The sequence below is a fragment of the Protomyctophum parallelum genome (assembly GCF_964188405.1).
Source record: "Protomyctophum parallelum genome assembly, chromosome: 21".
Classification (NCBI taxonomy): domain Eukaryota; kingdom Metazoa; phylum Chordata; class Actinopteri; order Myctophiformes; family Myctophidae; genus Protomyctophum; species Protomyctophum parallelum.
In genome coordinates, this window is record NC_139713.1 from 13,401,238 (window position 1) to 13,427,085 (window position 25,848).

Genomic DNA, 25,848 nt, shown 5'->3' on the forward strand with positions numbered 1-25,848 from the left:
GCGTGAGGCTGTGAGAGACAAAATGTACCCATCATTTGCTAATCGGAGAGCTTTACAATCAGATAAGAAGAGGGTTCACTGAAGCCTGGGTGGGCTTTGGAGCAGTCCCCAGGGCACGCAATCGCATGCACCACAGCTCTACCCCAATTTAGATCCAGCTTTTGGTGTCTGTCAAACACAAACTTTGTCCTACACAAGCATTCAATTGGAGAATTTACTGTACGCCATAAAGCCCCTCACTTCACACAGCTTTTGTCCCCAGACACGACTCAATATTTGACATTGACAATAAAAGGAGAAATTAGGTCATATGTCCGCCAAATATGAAAACTAAACTGTGCGGCAACGCAACACATTAAAAATGCCATTGACAATGAAGGGACAATTTACAGCCATACTGTATGTAGACGAGCAAATCAGCTAACCAATCACATACATTCTAAAGACTAAAATGTTAGGAAGGGACTAGTGGACAAGAGATCCAGTATATGTCATTTTACACTTGGTTGCATGCTGAAAATAGCCAGCAAGTGTAAAATCAGTCATTACGACAGCATCAAGGCCCCGGCCAAAAATACATTGTAGTCGACTAAATCAACTGTAGATGTAGTCGACTAAAATCTCAATGATATTTAGTCGACTAAAACTAAGACTGACACCAAAGCATTCCAGGTGACTAAAATGTGACTCAAACTAAATGAAAACTATTCAAGAGACTATACGCGACAAAAACTAAATTTGCTGCCAAAAAACAACACTGTACTGATGACATCGGGGCTCGCCCACACATAATGGGCCAGCACAGACTGTATGGTAAATGGTAAATGGTAAATGGTGCATTTATATAGCGCCTTTATCCAAGGCGCTTTACAGAGATTGTGCATTAATTACATTCACCCATTCACACACACTTCATACACCGATGGCAGCGGAAACCATGCACGGCACCAACTAGCACATCGGGAGCAATTAGGGGTTCAGTGTCTTGCTCAAGGACACTTCGACAGTAACTCTGGGGGAGCCCGGGTTTGAACTGGCAACCTTACGGTTACCATCCAGGCACTCTACCCCTGAGCCACCGCCGCCCCTGAGACTGTATGTCTCAGTATCTGTATCTGCAATGCTACGCACAGCAGCGCTAGTTCATTATGACTCTCTGTGGGCATCGATGTCAGCCAGGGGACTATTTCAGATTCACATGAGAAAGGAGGAAGCGAGAGAGGGCCGACTTAGAATAAGCAATGACGTCAACAGCACCCACAGTACGGGTAAACATGAACGTTTCCGCCGTGAATTATTAGGTATGCCCTATATTTAACCGTTTATGAACTCAAAATGACGAAAAGGAAGACATTCTGGTGTACGTCGTACACGCACACAGTTCACACAGCAACTTGGCCTCTCTTGCATGCGAGACACAAACGTTCTTAGTTCTCAGGTAACATTCCGTTTAAAATAGATATACAAAACACACAATTTGACCATGAGACCCGCAGGATCCCATTCAATCTAAACCAATATTAAAGTAATACTGTGTGTGTAGCATTAATTTTCACGTAGCTCCGTTGTCATACCGCTCAAAACCACCTAAGGATATTTATTTGGCAAAAAAACATGCATTCACATTGCTATTATAAACCTGCTATTCACATTAAAATACATAAATACATGTGCGTGCATACGTGTGTGCATATGCGTGCGTTGCGTGCATGCGTGCGCACGCAGTCGACTAAATATCATAAGATTAGGCTACATCTACCGTTGATTTAGTCGATTTAAAATGTATTTTGGCGGGGCCTTGATGCCGTCCTAATGACAGATTTTTACACTTAGTGAAAACAGCCGATCTTGTCGACGAAATCGACAATAGTACGTCCTGTGTGTGAGAAACCTGTTTCCATTTGAGGAGTATAAGACGTCTGGCTAAACAAAAAACAGCACACCTCCTACCTGACAGCGGCTGAAGACGTCACTGGGGGGTGGGCTGAACGTTGAAGTGTCTCAGGACCCTCGTGGCCTGGTCCAGGGCTTTCTCCGAGCAGTCGAGAGCCAGACAGCGACCCCTCGCCCACCTGGGACCGCAACTGGAGGAGGAGCAAGAAGAGATTAAAACCCATTCTGACCTGAGATCAGATTTTTTTTTAAATGTCTTCTACATTCTGACAGTTTTCGTTCTGACCTGAGATCAGATTCTAAAAAAATGTCTTCTACGTCAGTTGCTCTTTGATTTTTCAATGCTAACACCAAAATGGGTTCCCGTTAAAAAATATTTAGTCTATACGGCTGTGTCACTCACAGAAAATAATTCATTTTTTTCTTCTTTTTAGATTAGATAGTACACATTATTACGGAGCCCCCCGAGTGGCCATGGAAAGAAAAATATATCATCTGGTCCGGACAAGACGCTATCTCGTCCGGACCGGATATTATTAGGGTTTGATCAGGTCAGGTCAACATAATGGAATGTCAGAACAGGTCAGCTCCATATATGGAGATCTTAAGGGGTGGCAGCGGGGGGGGGGGGGGGGGGCAGTGTCTTGAGTGTACACAGGGTTTGATGAGGGCCCAGGTAGGGCCGGGCCTTAATTTTCGGGCCTGTTGAGGACTATAGTTTTTTCGACCGGCTTCCGGGCGCGGCTATACTAACCCATTCTGAACGGGAACCCATTTTGCGTTGGCATCATGTTATGCTTTTAGCTATTGAAAAATAGCAGATCTACAAGCTCATAGCGCTCCACCGAGTGGCGCGCTATGAGCTTGTAGGTCTGCTATTTTTGAAAAATCGAAGAGCGAAGGACGGGGTGGGGGTGGAGATCAACATGTGGAATGTAAGAACAGGTCAGCTCCATACAGTATATATGGACATCTAAGGGTTTGATGAGGTCAGTGTCGTGATCTTCATATATTATTATTATAGAGACTGCCATATATGGAGCGCGTCACGAGGCTGTGACGGACTGACAACCATATAATGGTGGCGTGGCGCGTGACGGATCGACTGACAGGTTTTTCAAGGTGATCAATAAGCAAATAAAACATTTTTGGGTTGGATTTGAGTTTCTTTATACTTACAGTCTGGTATGGCATTCCACAGGTGAGTATGGTACGGTCCTCGGTTCGAGCCAACTGAATGATAAAAACGCAAAACAAACAGTCATGAAGAAGAGCATTCAATGCAGCTACTGTACACGAGCACTGTGTTTGTGTATTTCATGAGACATGCAATACTGTGCTTGTGTGACATACTAGCCGCAATTTGCAACTCTAGATTTTTTTTATAATGGGATGAATCTAGAGTTGCAACAAGCTCCATCCACTTCCTATTCATCATTTTTTGGTTTGTGATCTGCTTGTCTTAAACGACGTTAAATTATTTTTCTAAGTGTTGCAGTTTGGAAGCACTCGTTTTTGTTAACGGGTCGCGCTGCTGCCTCCTGCATTATGTGCAATTTCGAAACAGGTGGAATGCAGGGCCGTTCAGTGACGTACGACGAGTGCTTCCAAACTCCAGCACTTAAATAATCACTTGCAGAGGATGTCTTGACAGAAAGTATCTCATAACATCTCTACGGTGGATTTTAAGAAAAACAAGCTCGGCAGATTGAAAGAGGATAATTCAAGCTTGGACTACAGCTGCAATGTTGGTGAGTTTAACATCGTTTAAGACAAGCATATCACAAACCAAAAATGATGAATAGGAAGTGGATGGAGCTTGTTGCAACTCTAGATTCAACCCATTGTAAAAAAAATCTAGAGTTGCAAATTGCGGCTAGTGACATACTAGGTATGGAGTGTATATAGCATTAGTTTAGGGTTTGACCAGACGAAGAGCCTTGGCTCGAAACGTCGTCAATACATAAACTGTGTGCGGGTTCCCTTCTCTTTTGAACCCAGCACCTCCACTAAAGTCATCTGCGTATTTTATTTTACTTTACTATAGTTTGTGTAAAATTTGTGACACACAAAAAACAAACAGAAAAAAATACATTTTACATACAACAGCTAGTTACATTTTAAAATGCCTTTTTTTATTGAGTTTGGCACGGTCACTCTCACGCCGCACTTTTATTCTACCTTTGAGGGTGGATTCTATACAGAGCGTTTTGAGTGGTTCTTAAAGTGGGGTACAGGGACAACTATGGAGTTAGAGGGTCCTCAGCTAAATGATAGTTAGGAAGCAAATGGACCCTTAATGGGTCTGAAACTCTGAGAGTGTACATACTATGGGTATACCAATTTCCATGTACATTTGTACACTCCGAGTTAAATTAACTTTGATTTTGCAATATGCAGTGGGGTCCCAGAGATAGAAATGGGGAACGGTAGCCTAATTCAGGTCAAACTGGAGGGGGTCCTTGAAATGAAAATGGCTGAAAATCATTGCTAGAGCCGTAAAAAACCTTCTGTTATGGGGGGTCCCTGGCATATATTTTCAAATGGGGGTCCGTGGGCTAATGAGTGTCAATGTGGGGGTCCTTGACATGAAAAAGTTTGGGAACCACTGTTGGTAGTGGAATACCAATAATGAATGTAAACAAAATCGATTACATATTGGTGCTCGTTACATTTTGGTGGGTGCTCCTTCATTCTGAATTTGGTAGTAAAGTAAAGTAAAAGTAAAAGAAAAAAAGTTAATTTCGAGCCCTGCCTCACAGGTAGAACAAAATATATTGACAATTTTGTCAACAAATAAAAACTAGATTAAAATGTTAGGAAGGGACTAGTGGACAAGAGATCCAGTATAAGTAAAAGACAAGTCATTTTACAAGTGGCTTCGTGCTGAAAATAGCCGATCTACAAGCTCACAGCGCGTCGCGCTGCGACGCGCTACAATTTACAATTTACAATTTAGGCATTTAGCAGAAGCTCTTAATCCAGAGCGACTTACATTTAAGCAAGAACAAAAGCATGGGAATACATCACATAAAAGCATTTATCAATATCATGAAACATGCGTAAGCTAAGAAAGTAACAGTGGAATATCTATATAATGAAACTATACATACACTATACATATAAACTATACATATTTACTACTATGCTATACATATGTACTATGGCGTGCTATGACTATATACAATACAATTATAGTGCTGTCTACATAACATGCTATAAGTCTGTGTCAAATGCTATCTAAGCCAACAGAAATGCTATCTAAGGGGTTAGGGTAAGTGCTATGGGCCATGATGGAGTCTGAAAAGGTGGGTTTTCAGGCTACGGCGGAAGATTGGGAGTGATGCTGCAGTTCTGACTGCAATGGGAAGTGCATTCCACAGTTTTGGAGCCAGAAGGGAGAAGAGTTTGGGACGTGTGGAGCGTTGTCCCTGTGAGCGCTGTGAGCTTGAAGATCGGCTATTGTCAGCAAGTGTAAAATCAGTCATTACGACGTCATCAACGCGCGACAAAACACACTATAGTTGCGTCAAGGGTGACCGGACTGCCATAGGCTGAAGGCTCCAAGAATCAGACAACTGTCCAAGAATGCATTTCGTTGGTTTTTATTTACCCCAAAGTCTCCAAACGTCAACCAGGCAGTGCAATATTCACAGTGAGGGACTGTCCAAAAATTAAATAACAGGCCAAAATAACTTGAGGTAACTACCCAGCAGCAGCTCTCTCCTCAGCTGCTCAATATAGCCTGCCTAGACCAAACTGAACTCTCTGTGGATTCAGCCACCATTTTATACCAGGTGGGTCATACCAAGAACAACACTCACAGTAATTAGTATCATTTAACTTAAACTAAGGCCCATAAGTTATACACAATTACACTATTACTATTAATCCATTTACATTTCATAATTCAGGCAAGCACTTTACCAACACATTCGGCCTATAATTAGAAAAGATACAATATAAAAAAAAAACCCACACCCCTCTGCTCTACAGCACTTGGCACCTCCCAATCAACCGGCTGATTGGCAGCACAGGAGAGGACAGGTGTGCTCAGGAACTTCATTATATTCATTATATTGAGACATATGAAACATACCACTCCCCACAGTCACTGTGTGTGTGTGTGTGTGTGCGTGTGCGTGTGTGTGTGTGTGTGTGCGTGTGTGTGTGCATTGTCCCCGTTTGCCTCTATAGGGCACGGGCTGCCCCGTGACAAGTGGACTAAATCAACTGTAGATTTAGTCGACTAAAATCTTAGGATATTTAGTCGACTAAAACTAGACTACAACACTAACACATTCCAAGTGACTAAAATGTGACTAAAGCTAAATGAAGTTTAGACTATGACTAAAGAAATTTGCTGCCAAAAACAACACCGTTTGCTGTTTGAGTATTAAAATGATAGAGACTGAAGTCCGCCTGCAGTCCCACCTCTTAACCACTAGGGCCCAGCGCTTCAACATTGGAGAGCCTCACTGGGGGTTTGGCATCATTGCTTGGCTCCTTATATTCACACTGAATCAGCCGAATATCATTTTGCATCCTTGCAGAGGCTTGCACCCCTTTTGCAAACAGATCTTATTTTAATTATGTTTTTGTGGAGACAAGAAACACGTTCCTGGGGGGTTTTCACCATGCTGCATTTGTGGTCTGGAGAGGGCAGTTTTTTTTTAACCCATTCTGAACGGGAACCCATTTTGGTGTCAGCATCATGTTATGCTTTAGCTATTGAAAAATAGCAGATCTACAAGCTCATAGCGCGCCACCGAGTGGCGCGCTACGAGCTTGTAGGTCTGCTATTTTTGAAAAATCGAAGAACGACTGACATTTTTAGAATCTGATCTCAGGTCAGAATGGGTTAAAGACAAGTAAAAGGGCAGGGGCTCAAGCCCCCTTTGATGTCTGTGTGTGCACGTGCACGTGCCTGGCTGTAGCCTATATGTATGTGTATACGGCACACCGAGACTCACCTCAGCCGCCACTCTGTGGTCGTCGTGGTTCTCCAATATGGCCACGTCGACCCCCAGACAGCGCAGATAGCGGCCCAGTCCCTGGAGCATGTTGTCACACACCACCCGGAACTGCTGGGGACTCAGCGGAGGGCCCGGGGCCCTCGTCTCCTCACACGGCGGGACGCCGCCGCCCTTTTCCTGACCGTGGGATGTTGTAGCTGACCCTCGGTGTCCCTGAATGAACACACAGCACTATGGACTGAGAATTGAACTAAAAACGGCTGTCGATTAGCGTTAACCCATTCTGACCTGAGATCAGATTCATAACGAGGTTTCCACTGGACACACACTGGTCTGTTGAACCCATTCTGACCTGAGATCAGATTCTAAAAATGTCAGTCGTTCTGCTATTTTTCAATAGCTAAAGCATAACAAAATGCTAAAACCAAAAGGGGTTCCCGCACAAAATGGGTTAACACACAGCACTATGGACCGAGAATTGAACTAAAAACATTACGTTTTTTTTTTCAATTTCCTTTCTCTTACTTCCAGAATGGCTGTCGATTAGCGTTAACTAGTTGCCTAGTTTACTAGTCGTTTAACTACCTAAAAATGTGGAATATTTGTACATTTAAAAACTGTGTACAGGTCTATGTCTATTAGTTATGTGACTACAACTAAAAATCTACCTCATCTTGAGGCCTACAAAATCGGGTAAAATAAATAAATAATAATAATTGTGTATGTATATATATATATATATATATATATATATTTCCTCTCATGAACTAGTACCAACAAGGTTGACTCGTGGATTTACTAGTCGACTAGTTGCTTAATGCCCTAGTGCGTGCGTGCGTGCGTGCGTGCGCGATCATGAGAGTGCGATCATGAGTGAGTTTCGATTTATTGATTGATTACTTTATTAATCAGACATGTAAACAGCACGAGGTACAGTCAGAGATGTATGAGGCTAAAAATAAAACATAAAAGAAGCACAAGGTACAGTCAGACAGTAAGGCTAAAATACAAAAAAAAGGAAGTCCACATGCCGCGTGTATGGATTCTTCACCCAACCCCATCCAAGAAAAGCAAGGACCTTGTTTGTGCTTTGCAAATAAAATTAAAAGGTTCCACTTGACCCCGTCCCTTTTTTTGTTGTTAAATGGTAAATTTATGTAGCGCCTTCTTTATCCAAGGCCCTTTTACATAAATTGTGCATCACATTCACCCATTCACACACCGATGGCAGCGGAAACCATGCAAGTCACCAACCAGCACATCCATTTTGGTGTTACCATCATGTCATGCTTTAGCTATTGAAAAATAGCAGATCTACAAGATCATAGCGCGGCACCGAGTGGCGCGCTACGAGCTTGTAGGGTCTGCTATTTTTGGAAAAAATCGAAGAACGACTGACATTTTTAGAATCTGATCTCAGGTCAGAATGGGTTAATTGAAAGAAACAGTAGACTGTCATGGATGGAGCCAAATGCACGAGAATGTTTGCTCATTGTATCCTTTACACCGGTGGTTCCCAAACTTGTTCATGTCAAGGACCCCCAAATTGACACCGATTTGCCCGCAGACTCCCCCATTTGAAAAGGCATATGTTGTACTTTTAGCTATTGAAAAATAGCAGATCTACAAGCTCATAGCGCGCCACTCGGTGGCGCGCTATGAGCTTGTAGATCTGCTATTTTTTGAAAAATCGAAGAACGACTGACATTTTTTTAGAATCAGATCTCAGGTCAGAATGAGTTAATCAGACCAGTGTGTGTCCAGTGGAAAACCTCGTATGAATCTGATCTCAGGTCAGAATGGGTTCTGGGTAAGAGAAGACTTTTTACGTCTCTAGCAGTGATTCTCAACCTCAACCGTGTAATTGAGCTTAACCCATTTTGGGGGCGGGAACCCCTTTTGGTGTTTCAAGCATTACGTTGTACTTTTAGCTATTGGAAAAATAGCAGATCTACAAGCTCATAGCGCGGCACTCAGAGCCGCGCTAATAGCTTGTAGGTCTGCTATTGTATAGGTCTGCTATTTTTGAAAAATCGTGAAAATGTAGTGCACATCTTTCAATATATATTCTTTCAGAGCCAATGTTTTTAACTCGAATCTTTGCTTCTTGGACACACACACACACACACACACACACACACACACACACACACACACACACACACACACACACACACACAAAAAAAAAATTCAGATGGGGGTCGGCGGCCAATTACATATAATCTTAGGGGTCTTTGACATGAAAATGTTTGAGAACCCCCCCCCCCCCCCCCCCCAAAAAAAGTATAATAGGGGTTTAAGTGGTCAAAAGCCCTCAAGTCGAATTTACACGTAACATAATGTAACTCGATTGCGCCACTGAGTGGCCGTACGTGGCCTTGCAGCTTTTTTGTTTTTAATAAGGTGGCCTTTGAAAAAAAGGAAACTCCCCCTCTGTCTGTCAGGTGAAAAGAAGCGGCTTGGACTCCTCATGCATCGAAGGAAGCATGAAGTCCGTTGCTCTCCCCAAAGTTGGCAGAGAATTACATTAGATAATTGACACTGGGTGGGGGGGAAAAATGGCTTACAAAATCGTAGGATAAAAAAACAAACAAAGAAAAAACAACATTATCCCACAGGATCACACAAATTGCAGGTGCACACACAAATTAAATGTCTTTCTTGAAAACACACTTGGGACAATTCCGTTTATCCTCAGTCAGCGTATGTGTGTTACGATCCCTCGAGGGGCTATATAGGGGCAAAAGGGGGGGCTTCGTTTAGCCAGCGTTCGATTTTCGACGCCGACAACGCATAGCATCGGCAAGCTATGAATTAACCCATTTTGGGGCGGGAACCCATTTTGGTGTTAGCGTCATGTCGTGCTTTAGCTATTGGAAAAATAGCAGATCTGCTGATGTAGGTCTGCTATTTTTGAAAAATCAAAAGAACGACTGACTTTTTTCTTTAAATCTGATCTCAGGTCAGAATGGGTTAATCGGACCAGTGCGTGTCCAGTGAAAACCTCGTATGAATCTGATCTCAGGTCAGAACGGGTTAATCGGACCAGTGTGTGTCCAGTCAGTGGAAACCTCGTATGAATCTGATCTCAGGTCAGAATGGGTTAATCGGACCAGTGTGTGTCCAGTGGAAACCTCGTATGAATCTGATCTCAGGTCAGAACGGGTTAATCGGACCAGTGTGTGTCCAGTCAGTGGAAACCTCGTATGGATCTGATCTCAGGTCAGAACGGGTTAACATCGTTGAAGTATGAATCGAGGCCTCTCTCTCTCTATACCATTTGACCTGCGCCGGCCTTGGCGTTGTGGCGGTCCCGCTGGGCTTGTCTGTCCTTTGGCTTCTTGACCTTGACCTTCTCGGAGCCGCCAGACGACCTGGTTTGGAAATTGGCGGGCAGCCCAAAGGACGCCGGGTCTCCGGCGAGGGCAGAGTGGACCTCCAGGAGACAGTAGGCGTCCAACGCTGAAAACGTCAAGTTAAGGACAGGGAGGGAAAAAGAGGGGTTAGGAATTCACCTCTGGAGGTTGAATATTGTCTGTGAAACCACGGAGACTAGGCATGTAACGATATATCGTATATCGCGATATATCGATATTATATCCCGACGATATGTATCGATTTATTAATTATTTTATTTTATTATATTACTTTATAATATTATTATTTTAGGGGGGGCTAGTGTGTGATAAGAAATGTCAGCTGTAATCATATTCCATCATATTCACATGATTTTGGAGAGAAATGAGACAGTAGAGGCCTGGAGAGGGGAGCTGTATATGTGTGTCTGTGACTGTGCCCAGGTGATGGTCGTTATTGATGCTCATTAATACATCAAGGAAGGCAATTATCTTTGCAATGTAGTTAAATGAAAATTGTGAAAAAAGCTTTTGGGGGGGGGGGGGGAAGATAAATCATAAAAAATAAATTGGTCATTTGTCTGGAAAATCATTGTGTTGAAAATATCGTGAAAAATGGTATCGTGAACCTCACATCGTGATACGTATCGTATCGTGAGTTGAGTGTATCGTTACATGCCTAGAATTCACCTCTGGAGGTTGAATATTGTCTGTGGAACCACGGAGACTGTTGTGCCACTGTCAAGACAATACAGGGGGGAAAAAACCAATAGGCAATTGAGCAGAGAGAGAGAGAGAGGGAGAGAGAGAGAGAGAGAGAGAGAGAGAGAGAGACCCGGAAAAGAAATCCCCCGTTCATTTTCCTCATAGACTTTTCAGAAAGTATTTATTTAAAGACGCTTACGCCGTGGACAAAGCCAATTCTTGTTGTGACAAATCATGACAACAAACACAATGTTTTAGACCAAACAAAAAAATAGAAAGTAGAAAAAAACAGGCAGGTTACAACACTTTTTTTGTTTGTTTTTCTTCTCAGTAATTATTTGTTTGGTCCAAAATATGTTGCGTTTGTTGTCATGACTCGAGTTGGCTCCGTACGACGCTTAAAAGGTCTTTAAATAAATAAGTTTTGAAAAGCCTATGTAGAAAATGAATGGAGAATCATTTCCTGGGCCACTCGTCGTTCTGAAAGGGGGCGGGACTGCGACACTCTATACTGGCTAAAGATACAGAGCACCGAAGCCTGACGTCAATATCGGTAGAGAGGGCGCTAAGTCTGCAGGTTCATGTACGTTTCATTTGCATTGTATAATCCCCATAGGGGGATTTTTAGGTCGCCTCATATAAGAACTGTACAGCGTTTGAAAAATAAACAAATCCTCCCGGCCGTTTCACGCATATGGATATGAAGAAATCGACTGACTGGAGAGAAAACGCTAATGTTACTGCTACTGAATTTGTAAAACTTTTGCTAGAAACAGACGGTCGTAAACGACACAGAGACACACCTCTCCGACAATATCGCCGAGACCACAATTCTTATATGAGACAATTTTAATGATGACCCCATGTTATTCTCCATAGAAAAATAAACCTATATTCTTTCAGAGCGAACTTTTTTAACTTAAATACATATAATTCTAGGGGTCCTCGACATGAAAATGTTTGAGAACCACTGACATAGAAACATAGGGGTTTTTCAGAAAACTGTCAGGATTTAGAAGACATTTTGTAGAATCGTCCTCAGGTCTAAATGGGTTAAACATGATCTGGCCAGGCACACATTATACGACCAATTCTCGTACAGGGGCGCTAATCAACCACCAGATTGCCCAACAATGGTGTGTGTATAGAGGCCTAAAAGGAACAACACATCTCTAGAACTATTAACGGTATCCAAAGTCCAGCGTGCCTATAGTTCAACTGACCTGCAGTGTTGTTTTTGGCAGCAAATTTTCTATTTTAGTTTAGTCATATAGTCTTTGGACTGAAACTTCATTTAGTTTTAGTCACATTTTAGTCACCTGGAAATGTCTTAGTGTTAGTCTAGTTTTAGTCGACTAGATGTCATAAGATTTTAGTCGACTAAATCTACAGGTGATTTAGTCGACTAAAATGTGTTTTGGTGGGCCTTGATGCGGTCGTAATGAGTGTTTTTACACTAGCTGAAAATAGCCGATCGCGTTGTGAGCTTGTAGATCGTCTATTTTCAGCATGCAACCAAGAGTAAAATGACTTATACTGGATCTCTTGTCCACTATAGTCACTTCCTAACATTTTAGTCTAGTTTTCATTTGTCGACGAAATTGTCAGTATATTTAGTCTTAGTTTTAGTCGTCATAGCTTAGTTTTCATTTAGTTTCCATTCGTCAGTGGAAAAAGGTAGTCGACGAAACTTTTTCGTCTTGGTTTTAGTCGACGAAAACAACACTGCTGACCCGCCGTGGCCGTAGATCCGGTTTCCATGGTTTGTTGAAAGAGGAGCAGCGGAGCCAGGCCGTAGATCCGGTTTCCGTGGTTTGTTGAAAGAGGAGCAGCGGAGCCAGGCCGTAGATCCGGTTTCCATGGTTTGTTGAAAGAGGAGCAGCGGAGCCGGGCCGTAGATCCGGTTTCCGTGATTTGTTGAAAGAGGAGCAGCGGAGCCGGGTCGTAGATCCGGTTTCCGTGATTTGTTGAAAGAGGAGCAGTGGAGCCGGGCCGTAGATCCGGTTTCCGTGGTTTGTTGAAAGAGGAGCAGCGGAGCCGGGCCGTAGATCCGGTTTACGTGGTTTGTTGAAAGAGGAGCAGCGGAGCCGGGCCGTAGATCCGGTTTACGTGGTTTGTTGAAAGAGGAGCAGCGGAGCCGGGCCGTAGATCCGGTTTCCGTGGTTTGTTGACAGAGGAGCAGCGGAGCCGGGCCGTAGATCCGGTTTCCGTGGTTTGTTGACAGAGGAGCAGCGGAGCCGGGCCGTAGATCCGGTTTCCGTGGTTTGTTGACAGAGGAGCAGCGGAGCCGGGCCGTAGATCCGGTTTCCGTGGTTTGTTGACAGAGGAGCAGCGGAGCCGGGCCCGTGTCAGCATCTCTTACCTGCGTATTTTATTTGGCTGACGCGCAGCGGGCGTTTGTCCCACATGGACAGCTGGTCCGATTTGTCCAGCGGCTTCCCCAGGATCTGTTTGACCATCAGGCTGAGGCCCTTCTCTCCTTGGGACGGCCGATCGCAGCGAATCTGGAGAGGAGGAGGAGGACATCGTCAGAAATGGAATGATGGGATTCTTGTGGTCCAGTGTTGTTTGTGGCAGCAAATTTCTATTTTAGTTTTAGTCGTTTTAGTCTCATGAATAGTTTTCACTTAGTTTTAGTCACATTTTAGTCACCTGGAATGTTCTAGTGTTTTAGTCGTGTTTTAGTCGGCTAAATGTCATGCGATTTTAGTCGACTAATTCTACAGTTGATTTAGTCGACTAAAATGTGTTTCGACAGGCCTTGATGTCGTTGTAATGACATATTTTACACTTTGGTTGCATGCTGAAAATAGCAGATATACAATCTCGCAACGCTATTATGCTGCTATTTTCAGCATGCAACCCAGCATAAAACTGGATCTCTTGTCCACTAGTCCCTTCCTAACATTTTAGTCTAGTTTTTATTTGTTGACGAAATTGTCAGTATATTTAGTCTTAGTTTTAGTCATCATAGATTCGTTTTTATTTAGTTTTAGTCAGTGAAAATAGGTAGTCGACGAACATTTTTCGTCTTAGTTTTAGTCGAGGAAAACAGCGCTGCTTGGGTCTTCACATTCTCATCTCAAACTCACAAACCGTGTTGTTTTTTGGCAGCACATTTTTCTATTTCAGTTTTAGTCATAGTCTCAAAGTCAAAGTCAAAGTCGTACGATCTGTCACACACGTTTACCGCAGTGAAATTTGTTCTCCGCATTTGACCCCATCTCTTGGAGCGGTGAGCCGCAGCCAAGGAGCAGTGAGCTGCAGCCAGCGTGCGCCGCACTCGGGAATCATTTGATTAGTAGATTTGACCTCCCCAATCCAACCCTTTAATGCTGAGTGTCGAGCAGGGAGGCATTGGGTCCCATTTTTATACAGTCTTTGGTATGACCCCGGCCCCGGGGTCATACCCCGAACCCCGACCTCCCAGTTTCAGGGCGGACACTCTAACCACAAGGCCACTGAGCTGGTACTCTTGAATACGGTAGTTTTCATTTAGTTTCAGTCACATTTTTGTCACCTGGAATGCTTTGGTGTTTGGTCTAGTTTCAGTCGACTAAATAGCATAAGATTTTAGTCAACTAAATCTGCAGTTGATTTAGTCGACTCAAATGTATTTTGGCGGGCCTTGATGCCGTCGTAATGGCTGTTTTTACACTTGCTGAAATAGCAGATCTACAAGCTCACAAAAAATGAGTAAAATTAGTTTTACTGGATCTCTTGTCCACTAGTCCCTTTTATTTTTTGACAAAATCGAGAGTATATTTATTTAGTCGTAGTTTTAGTCATCGTGGCTTAGTTTTTATTTAGTTTTTATGTCGTTTTTGTCAGTGAAAAAAGGGTAGTCTACGAACATTTTTCGTCATAGTATTAGTCAACGAAAACAACATTGCTCACAAACCTTACGTAGGTCCTGAACCCTTCGTTTGTGGACTTGACAACCAATTACAATATGATAACATTGGCACCTTTCATCATCTATTAAAATTTGGTTGATGGTTGTATGGAGTCTATGGCTAGTATGTCCCTTAAGTATTATGTTATACTTTAGCTGTTGAAAAATAGCAGATCTACAAGCTCGTAGACCTGAGGACGATTCTACAAAGGTCTTCTAAATCATGACAGTTTTCTGAAAAACCCTATGTTTCTATGTCAGTGGTGCTCAACCTTTTTCATGGCAAGGACCCCCAGAATTATACGTATTTGGCCGCCAACCCCCATCTGAAAATATGTTGTTCCAGGACCCCCCCCCCCCCCCAGAAGCAAAGATTTGAGTTAAAAACGTTGGCTCTGAAAGAATATATATATATTCAAAGATTTGCACCACATTTTCACGATTTTTCAAAAATAGCAGACATAAAAGCATACGAGCTTGTAGATCTGCTATCTTTCAATAGCTAAAGTATAACACAATGCTTTTAAACACCAAAAGGGGGTCCCTGCCCAAAATTGGTTTCACGGTAGTGTGAGACATATCGACCGCAGAATCAGTCTCTTCACTTAGTGTGCAACTTGGCTGAAGTTATTATGACCTTATACCTGTTCGTGGAGTTTCTTCAGATCTAGGACCCCCTCGACTTTCAGTGGCTCCTGCAACAACTGGGGCCAGGTCGCCGACAGGCACCTCAGGTCTCCACTTATATCGTAAGCTGAGACAGAAGGAGGTTTCGGGAGGAGGAGAGACGGAAGAGGGAGTGAAAAGCGGTGGAAAAAAACCGCAGATGCAATTCTTGAACATCGATAATGTGAACGTGTGCAAGATCAGTGACGTAAATTACGTTTTTCAATGTAATGAGACCCCGGGATGCAGGGATGGTCTTTTAGATCGGGGGTTTTTCAACCGGTGGTCCGCGGACTAGTGCAGGTGGTCCCTGGCCATGCAATTGCTTTTAATAACTTACAGGAGTTCTTACTGTATGGTGTGTGTGTGTGTGTGTGTGTGTGATATGAAATGTGAGCTTACCATAATCACAGTAATCCTTGATCATAATCTATCATATTCAAACAAAATCACTGTATTTTATTAGATATATTGATAGTATAGCTATATAGATACCATGGATTCCACAATGCTACGCCAGACTTCCCGGTCCTTCATTTGCCACCCCCAGTTCCTGCCTATACTGAAGGATGTGTCCCTATAGCGACGATATCAGGGAACGACAGCTTTCTATACCTCTGGTCCGCCCTGAGGCAGGACTCCAGAGGAGAAGGGAAGATATATATATATAACCTCATTGTCAGCTCTGTAAGCAGTGGCCGGCAAACTGGATCGGACTATAGTGTAGAAACACGGGGAAGGTTGCCGTTTATTAGATCAGTCGATGGGTGGCAACTGCAAAGACAGATTTTGCGCTCTCATTGGATGCAGAGGTCGTTTTATTATTACCCCTTAACTATAAACTGCGTTTTGGGATGCAAAATGCAGCCTTATTTTAATCTCTGCTACTATAAATGTGCCACGTCTCTGTGTGTCTGCGTGCGTGCGCGTGTGTGTGTACGGTTGTAATGCACATAAGTTATGTAACTCGAGAACCGTTTGCCCGACCGACTTCTAATTCGACACGGTTCTCCAGAACCACCACAAAAGGCTCTGCTCAGGCTCTGCCAGTGGGCCTATAATCCCGGGACTCATTACATTGAAAACCTACTTACATCATTGTAGTAGGTCATTTTAACTATTTTTTTCCCCGTTTCTTTTTTACTTCACCCACGTGGTCCAGTTGAAAATGTATGGTGGGCTAAAAGTGCCTGACTGCAATATACTGTATATACATTGAATTCAAACAAAGAGATTGGAAATGGAAACGTATGCTCATAAACACAACAATAATTACTTTCAATTCAACCCTAACCACAGGCTATAGGAACTCACCCAGTTTAAGGACTCTGCTGTCAGAGAAGGCCCAACCACACGCTATAGGAACTCACCCAGTTTAAGAACTCTGCTGTCAGAGAAGGCCCAACCACACGCTATAGGAACTCACCCAGTTTAAGGACTCTGCTGTCAGAGAAGGCCCAACCACACGCTATAGGAACTCACCCAGTTTAAGAACTCTGCTGTCAGAGAAGGCCCAACCACACGCTATAGGAACTCACCCAGTTTAAGAACTCTGCTGTCAGAGAAGGCCCAACCACACGCTATAGGAACTCACCCAGTTTAAGGACTCTGCTGTCAGAGAAGAAGGCCCTGACGAAGCCCAGGGTTTCTTTATGTTGGCGTAGACCGCCGTCAGACATGTCCAGCAGGAAGACCTGCTCCGACACGGCCAGCTGGACCACGGCAACGCGCTGCACGGAGACCACCAGGGGAGCCCACCACTCCATGTCCACCCCCACTACACCCCCCTCCTACAGAGAGAGAGAGAGAGAGAGAGAGTTAACCAGCCCACCACTCCATGTCCACCCCCACTACACCACCTACTTACAGAGAGAGAGAGAGAGAGAGAGAGAGAGATAGAGAGAGAGAGTTAACCAGTGGAGCCCACCACTCCATGTCCACCCCCACTACACCCCCTTCCTACAGAGAGACACAGAGAGAGAGAGTTAACCAGCCCACCACTCCATGTCCACCCCCACTACACCACCTTCCTAGATAGAGAGAGAGAGAGAGAGACAGAGAGAGTTAACCAGCGCACCACTCCATGTCCATCCCCACTACACCACCTTCCTAGAGAGAGAGACAGAGAGACAGAGAGAGAGAGAGAGTTAACCAGCGCACCACTCCATGTCCACCCCCACTACACCACCTTCCTACAGAGAGAGACAGAGAGAGAGAGAGAGAGAGAGAGAGAGTTAACCAGCGCACCACTCCATGTCCACCCCCACTACACCACCTTCCTAGAGAGAGAGAGAGAGAGAGAGAGAGAGAGAGAGAGAGAGAGAGAGAGAGAGAGAGAGAGAGAGAGAGAGAGAGAGAGTTAACCAGCGCACCACTCCATGTCCACCCCCACTACACCACCTTCCTAGAGAGAGAGAGAGAGAGAGAGAGAGAGAGAGAGAGAGAGAGAGAGTTAACCAGCGCACCACTCCATGTCCACCCCCACTACACCACCTTCCTAGAGAGAGAGACAGAGAGAGAGAGAGAGAGAGAGAGAGAGAGAGAGAGAGAGAGAGAGAGAGAGTTAACCAGCCCACCACTCCATGTCCACCCCCACTACACCACCTTCCTAGAGAGAGAGACAGAGAGAGAGAGAGAGAGAGAGAGAGAGAGAGAGTTAACCAGCCCACCACTCCATGTCCACCCCCACTACACCACCTTCCTAGAGAGAGAGAGAGACAGAGAGAGAGAGAGAGAGAGAGAGAGAGTTAACCAGCGCACCACTCCATGTCCACCCCCACTACACCACCTTCCTACAGAGAGAGACAGAGAGAGACAGAGAGAGAGAGAGAGAGAGAGAGAGAGAGAGAGATATTGTTGGCAATCAACCTGTTAAATTAAGCAACTTGGACACTCAGGCATGAAGGAATCATGAGTTCAAGTCCGTTGCTCTCCCCTTGTCCCCCATATATGGGGACTAGGTTGGTGTGTAGAGCCCAGGATCACATTAGATGATTGACACAGGGGTGAAAAATGGGTTACAAAATCGTGGGATAAAAGATATATTTAAAAAAAAAACCTGTTAAATTGTTTAAAAGGATCAATACAAGTACATTAATATATGATAACCCTTACAATAGTAGTAGCTTTTATATATTTGTATTTGCATATTGTCCTATATAATGCCTAATTTGCATATTTAAATCACCAAAAAGATTTGAACCGGCTCCCAACCGGTGGAAAGGGGACCACAGTGAAATCCTTAATGTTCATTCAAATCGGGTTAATGTTAACCCATTCTTGGTGTTTTAAGCATTATGTTATGCTTTAGCTTTTGAAAAATAAAAGCAAAAGCAGATCTACGAGCTTGTAGGTCTGCTTATTTTGAAAAATCGTGAAAATGTGGCCCAAATGTTTGAATATATTCTTTCAGAGCGAACGTTTTTAACTCAAATCTTTGCTTCTGGGGGGTCCCTGGAACAACATATTTTCAGATGCGGCTCAGTGGGCAATTACATATATTTTTGGGGGTCCTTGACATGAAAATGTTTGAGAACCACTGACGCATAGAAACATGGGATTTTTCAGAAGACTGTCAGGATTTAGAAGACATTTTGTAGAATCGTCTTCAGGTCAGAATGGGTTAACACAGCACTGACTGTACTGTACTATTCACTGTTGTCCATAATATTCTCTCACATAAAATAAACACTCGTTAATTCAATTGGCTGCATCCGACTATCAAGTCATGATGATGAACGAAACACAAAATAAGTCACATAACATGTCACGTTCTCATCCGTGAAAACACGCACGCACAACTTCTTTTTTGGTTTGTTTCATGTTTTCGACGGGTCTCACATGATGAAGCCAAAAAGGTCGAAACATAGCCTATTAACCCAATAAACATTGGAAGAGTAGTTTAGTGTGTGGTCTTCATTTATGTGCTCCCGTTTAATGTTTTCTAACAGCACATGAAGGCACCGTGGAGTACCACAATATTTGCTTTCTTAAATGAATGAGCACGGCTCAAAGCTTTTTTTGAGTTGTAACTTAAATAAATGAGCATGGTTCAAAGCTTTTTTGAGTTGTAACTTAAATAAATGAGCATGGTTCAAAGCTTTTTTGAGTTGTAACTTAAATAAATGAGCGTGGTTCAAAGCTTTTTTGAGTTGTAACTTAATGACTTCCCATGATTTACAGAGCCTCCCCCCTCTCCGCCCTCCCTCGGCACGCATTCATGTCCCATCACAATTCATGTCGCTAAATTGACTTCTTCTTCCCCAGCGTTTGTGTTTTCTCATCCCACACAGGCGATGACGTCGCCGAATAATCCCTCGCGTTCATGTTTTGAACGAGAGGCGTGTTGAAGTCGGAAATTAAGAGCCTAGATTAGGAGATACGAGGCATTCTTTCGGGACATGCGCGGTACATGCGCGAAGAGCAAGGAGTATGGTGCAAAAGGAGAGGCCAACACCGCCCCAAAAAAATAAAATAAAATAAAATAATCAGAAAATATTTTTCTCAATATTCTGTCGGTTGGATTAGTTATGACATTTCCACACGTCCTACGGTCTAAATGGGTTAAAGAGTATCCTTGAAGCGAATCAAGGGTTTTCCTAGCTCTGGTCCATAGCTCTCTCTCAGTTGCATTTAGAGCTATGTTACCGATGGTTTCCCTGGGCTCGCATGAATGCAGACCAGCCATCTCGTCTTTAGCGTAAATAAAAAATAATGTTTTTGCTTCTCGCCAACACAAAGGCGGGTTGTGTCATTAGAAAGCCTACTTTCCTTAGTGCAGGGGTGAGCCACATGCAGCTCTAGAGCCACATGTGGCTCTAGAGCTGCATGCGGCTCTAGAGCCACATGTGGCTCTTATAGGCCCTCTCCCGTGGCTCCCAGTTGCTACGGCAAAGAAGTATGAAAAGGAGGTTTTCTTTTTCTTTTCTTTTTTTTACATTTAATAATAATGTATTGTTGAATTTGTAGTAGGCATAAAGTTATTCTTTAATTTTGACATTGCTAAACATTAAACAATGTTGCCTATACACCAGATAAAAATAAGAATCAAATTTAATAGAGGAATGTATTCATGATAAGATATCTATGTTTGTTTTCACCACCAATGCTGATGGCTTACTGGTAGTATGGTACAGTAGCCTATACTTGAGAAATTAGCAACAATAAAATGTAATATTTATTTTTAAAAAAAAAGACCAAATCACAAATAATTAAAGTTTGCTTTATTAAAGCAAACATATTTTGCGGCTCTAGATATAATTGTAATACGTTTTTGGGGCCAAAAATGGCTCTTCTGATAATAAAGGTCCCCCCCCCTACCACCACACGTGTAAAAGGTCAGTGGTTTTCAACCAGTGGTCCTTGGGGAGGTTCCAGGTGGTCCCCAGCTAAAGGAACCAAATGGACCCTTATAACTCTTAAAAAAGCGTAAAATAAATGAATGTTACGCTCTCAAGAGGTAAATTATTGTTAAACAGCTGCATTATAGGCTACTTAATTTACAAGAGGTCTAGTACACGATTAATAATCATTATTTTGATCAACGTCTGCCATAGCTCTCCTACGGTACCGACATCAATACATCATGGACTGGTTTCGTTTTGGGTCTGAGAGATAGTAGCCTGGGGACGTCCACCTATGCTTTCTATGGCATAGGTAGAACCCGGCAGGGACACAGCTGCGCGACATGAGACTACCGGTAATGAATTAGAGCGACAGAGAGAGAGAGGAGTGTCTGTGTGTACGTCATTTTAACAAAGGTGCAGACGATCAGAAATCAGCAGAGAGTGATCGACGTTTGCGCTACTCTATGCCGAATTGAAGTGGACTCGGCCTCAGACTTTAATTTTTCCCCCTGGAAATAAAAACGTCTGGGTTTCCGAGGCTAGAGAGACAGTGGTCCGTGGCTCAAATGCAGAATAAAATGATGGACCTTTGATATGAAAGGGGTTGAGAACCACTGGTGTAGGAGGACATGTAAAAATGGCAGATTGACTGTCGTTTCCGTACCTTCAGCACGACGTCTTGGCATTGCTGGAGTCCCTCCAGGGTGTCCAGGAAGACAACCTTGTCACGGGGGAGTGACAGCTGGTGGTACTGGTCACAGTGAGACGCGGGCGGTGTCCACTCCACACTCTGAACACAGTCCATGTGTCTGGGGAGACGAGAGAGAGACAGAGAGAGAGACAGAGAGACAGAGACAGAGAGAGAGAGAGACAGAGAGAGACAGAGACAGAGACAGAGACAGAGACAGAGACAGACAGAGACAGAGACAGAGAGAGACAGAGTGAGAGAGAGAGAGAGAGAATTTAGGCAGGGTTTCAGCCCTATTGATATCCTACTATAAACGCGCCACGTCTCTGCGTGCGTACGTGCGTGTGTGTGTGTGTACGGTTCTAATGCACGTAACTCGAGAACCGTTTGGCCCACCGACTTCACATTCGACACACGCGCTCCACACCCCCACAGGGAGTGCATTGCCAGGTATCGAGTCGTTCGGACCCACGGTTCTCCGAAAGCACCACAAAAGGCTCTGGTCAGCCTCTGCCAGTGGGCCTAATGAGGCCAGCTCCTTTCACCTGGGCCGGGAGGCATACTATGATCCGACGGAGCAATGATCCGACACGCATTGGTCCGAGGTTAGGTTTAGGTGTGCTGCCCCGGGGGAGGTTAGGGTTAGGGTGAGGGTCTGCGCTGGGGGTCGGGAGAGGGTTGGGGTTAGGTTTAGGTGTGCTCCCCCGGGGGAGGTTAGGGTTAGGGTGAGGGAACCGGCTGACAGTTAAAACGGGTGCTATGACAACGTGTATCATTAGGTTCTAAAGTTGCATCGTTCCCAAGTAGGCCGGTGGCCGACTATGACGGGCACGTACAGGTCTATTTAGACCTGAGGACGATTCTAGAAATGTCTTTAAACAGTTTTCTGATGTCAGTGGTTTTCTTTTTTTTTTTTTATTACATTTTTATCCCACGATTTTGTAACCCAGTTTTCTTTTCACCCAGTGCCAATTATCTAATGTTATCCTGGGCGCTACACTTCCTCTGCCAACCTGGGGGGGCAGCGGACTGACCTCATGCCTCCTTCTATGCATGAGGAGTCCAAGCTGCCAGACAGAGGGGAATTTCCCCGGCCGGACGTAGCGCGTGGAAGGGACACGTTATTCCGACCAGTTCCTTTCCCCTCCATCAGGCGCCCGGCTGGCCAGGGGGAGGTAGTTTTAGAGACCAGGATTACGGCATGTTTTTGTGAGGGTATCTACCCTAGGGGACACGGGGAGAACATGCAAACTCCACACAGAAAGGCCCTATCGCCAACCCCTGCCTCGGGTATGGGCACTGATGACGCAGAGGAGGAAACACGCCACCAGTGCCCACAGCGTCCCCAGCGGGAATCGAACCCAGGACCTTCTAGCTGTGAGGCGACAGCACTACCAACTGTGCCACCGTGCCCCCTCAGTGGTTTTCAAACATTGTCATGTCAAGGACCCCCAAAAATTATATGTAATTGGCCGCCGACCCCCATCTGAAAATATATCATTCCAGGGACCCCCCAGAAGCAAAAATCGCTCACTCTGAAAGAATATATTAAAGATTTGCGTCACATTTTCACGATTTTTCAAAAATGCTATTTTTCAATAGCTAAAGCATAACGTAAAAACACCAAAAGGGGGGGTTCCCGTTCAGAGTGGGTTAATGGTGGTGCATTTCAATATTAGATGAACTCACTTGAGATGGTCTGGCAGACTCTGCTGCACGTCCCAGACGCCAAACGGCAGTCTGTTCCTGGGGAGGCCGTATTGGAGCGACCACTGGGCAGCGGTCTGGAGGTCAGAGTACCTGACCAGCATCTCCACCATGAAGATCTGCAGCTCCACGTCATCCACCACCATATACTACACGCACGCACGCACGCACACACGCACGCACACACACACACACACGTGCACGTGTTGGTGTTGCATTATGTAAAGCTTTAGCTATTGAAAAATAGCAGACCTACAAGCTTACGAGCTTGTAGGTCTGCTATTTTTGAAGAATCGTGAAAAGTGACATAAAAGTGTTTGAGAACGACTGACATAGAAAAACAGCTTTTTCAAGAAAACAGTCAGGATTTAGAAGACATTTGCAGAATCGGTGTCACAGTCAGAGACTGTCTGGTCTTGGTCTGTCTGTCTTGGTCTTTCCGACCAATGACAAAGCCTCTAGGAACAAAAATAAAAGATATAATATTGCTTATAGCAGTTTCAAAAAAGAAAAAAAAAAACATCTAAAAAAAATATGTTTTAAATAAAAAAATTACAAATATTTTACCTCCACACGGTCTCTCCAGTTCTCCTCCTTCATGGATTTCTATAATGGAAAATTGGGAGGGGGGGAAAACAACAGACAAAGAAAGCGATCTTAATTAAAATGCAAGCCTGTTTGGCATCTTTATTTCTTATTGCTTCGTAACATGTTTATCTATTTTCTTTTTTAGTTTTAGGAAAATGTGTGTGGTATTCCCCAAGCCAAGCCAACACCCCCAAAAACCCACATCCCCATTTGGCTGATTGACGCAGAGGGAGCCCCTTGTGTTGTTTTGTGTGTGATAACCTCCTCGCGTCCACCCTCGGCTACCCTAGGATTTATATTCCAAAACGAGATGCTTGGTTAACCCCTTTTGGTGTTTTAAGCATTATGTTATGCTTTAGCTGTTGGAAAATAGCAGATCTACAAGTTCATAGCGCGGCACAGAGTGCCGCGCTATGAACTTGTAGATCTGCTATTTTTTTTTAATCGTGAAAATGTGTCGCAAAACTTTCAATATATATTCTTTCAGAGCGAACGGTTTTAACACAAATCTTTGCTTCTGGCGGGGTTCCTAAAACAACATATTGTAGAACATTTTGTAGAATCAGTTCTCAGGTCAGAACGGGTTAAAGTATTGTCCATCTACTTACGTCTCTAAACATCTTGTGCGTGAAGTATTGCAGAGCATCTTCTTTTCTCTTCTGCATAGCATTGGGACACAATTCTGCACACAGCTCTATATAAACAGAAGACCAGAAATACTGAATGAAATAATATTTGCTCACTTTTGACTTGTTCCAACAAACCTTACATACTGTCAGTGGTGGAAAATAACTAAGTACCAATTACTTTTACTTCTACTCTACTACATCTCAGAGCCAAATCTTTCACTTTTACTACACTACAATTATTTTGAAAACTTTAGTTACTCGTTACTTTGGCGATTTTGATTAGAAAACATACATTAACCACTTCGACCCTATACATTTCGGGCCATTTGAAAATAGCAGATCTACAAGCTCACAGTGTGTTGCAACGTGGCGCATTGTGAGCTTGTAGATCTGCAATTTTCAATAGATTTTGTACACATGTTGAACTTGTGAAGTTGGACATTCTGCAATATTTTGATGCCAATACTTTTGTACTTTTACTCAAGTACATTTTCAATTCTGCACTTTTACTTCTAAAATGTCAGTATTGGTACTTTTACTTAAAGGAGAATTCCATGCTAGAAGGCTTTCTTACCTTTATTTGTAGTTGTTACGTCCCCACCAAAGAGGTCCAGGTGTTCTTTTGTGCAAAAGCGCATTATTGGCTATTTCCCCTACCATAAGCCCTCAATGAATTGCATTGAATTGCAGTGAATTGAATGGGCCTATGTGGTGTTGTGCTAATTCGCGTATTTCCATCGCTCAAAAATCTCTCCCAAGCGGCACACTTTAGTACTTATTTCGATGTAAATAAGCGAATTAGCACAAAAACCCAACCCCCATTGAGGGCTTATGGTAGAGGAAATGGCCAATAATGCACTTTTGCGCAAAATAACACCTGGACCTCTTTGGTGGGGACGTAACAACTACAAATGAAGGTAAAGGTGGGGACGTAACAACTACAAATGAAGGTAAAGAAAGCCTTCTAGTATGGAATTCTCCTTTAACTGAAACAATTGAGTGGCTTTTTTCCACCACGGCATACTGGTACATACATACATACCTTCGTTAATGTTGAACTTCTTTATTAGCCTAAACACGTGTCTGCTGAGCACTTTGGGGCCGGTCTGCATGACGTTGTGTTTGGAGAGGACCAGGTCCGGGAACTGCCTGCGACATGAGAGCAGGGGACAGGCAGAGAGTGTTAGAGAGGCAGCAGGGGCTGAAATCCCGTAAGAGGTAAAAAAAAAAAAATAGAGAAAATGGCAGATCTACAAGCAGTGAGCTTGTAGATCGGCTATTTTCGGGGGCGCAACCCAGCACTCTTTAGCTATAGTGGAGATGCGGTGTGTAACGACATTCTAAACAAATTTGTTCAACGCAAAAATGCTGCGTTCCAAGTTCAGGAGACTGACTGCTGC

At 43.7% G+C, this 25,848-nt stretch overlaps 1 protein-coding gene across 1 annotated transcript in view; it reads right to left on the reverse strand.

Moving 5' to 3' along the window:
* Window positions 1-25,848, reverse strand: part of exd3 (exonuclease 3'-5' domain containing 3) — a gene marked incomplete at its 3' end in the record, with an annotated part of 79,466 nt that overhangs the window by 40,030 nt on the left and 13,588 nt on the right. Inside the window, 14 exon segments of the mRNA XM_083793243.1 lie at window positions 1,951-1,971; window positions 1,973-2,062; window positions 2,064-2,084; window positions 3,073-3,126; window positions 6,867-7,082; window positions 10,147-10,331; window positions 13,293-13,434; window positions 15,470-15,579; window positions 17,086-17,281; window positions 21,501-21,645; window positions 23,214-23,380; window positions 23,799-23,837; window positions 24,428-24,513; window positions 25,491-25,597. Of these exon segments, the coding sequence (XP_083649369.1) occupies window positions 1,951-1,971; window positions 1,973-2,062; window positions 2,064-2,084; window positions 3,073-3,126; window positions 6,867-7,082; window positions 10,147-10,331; window positions 13,293-13,434; window positions 15,470-15,579; window positions 17,086-17,281; window positions 21,501-21,645; window positions 23,214-23,380; window positions 23,799-23,837; window positions 24,428-24,513; window positions 25,491-25,597 (1,579 nt within the window).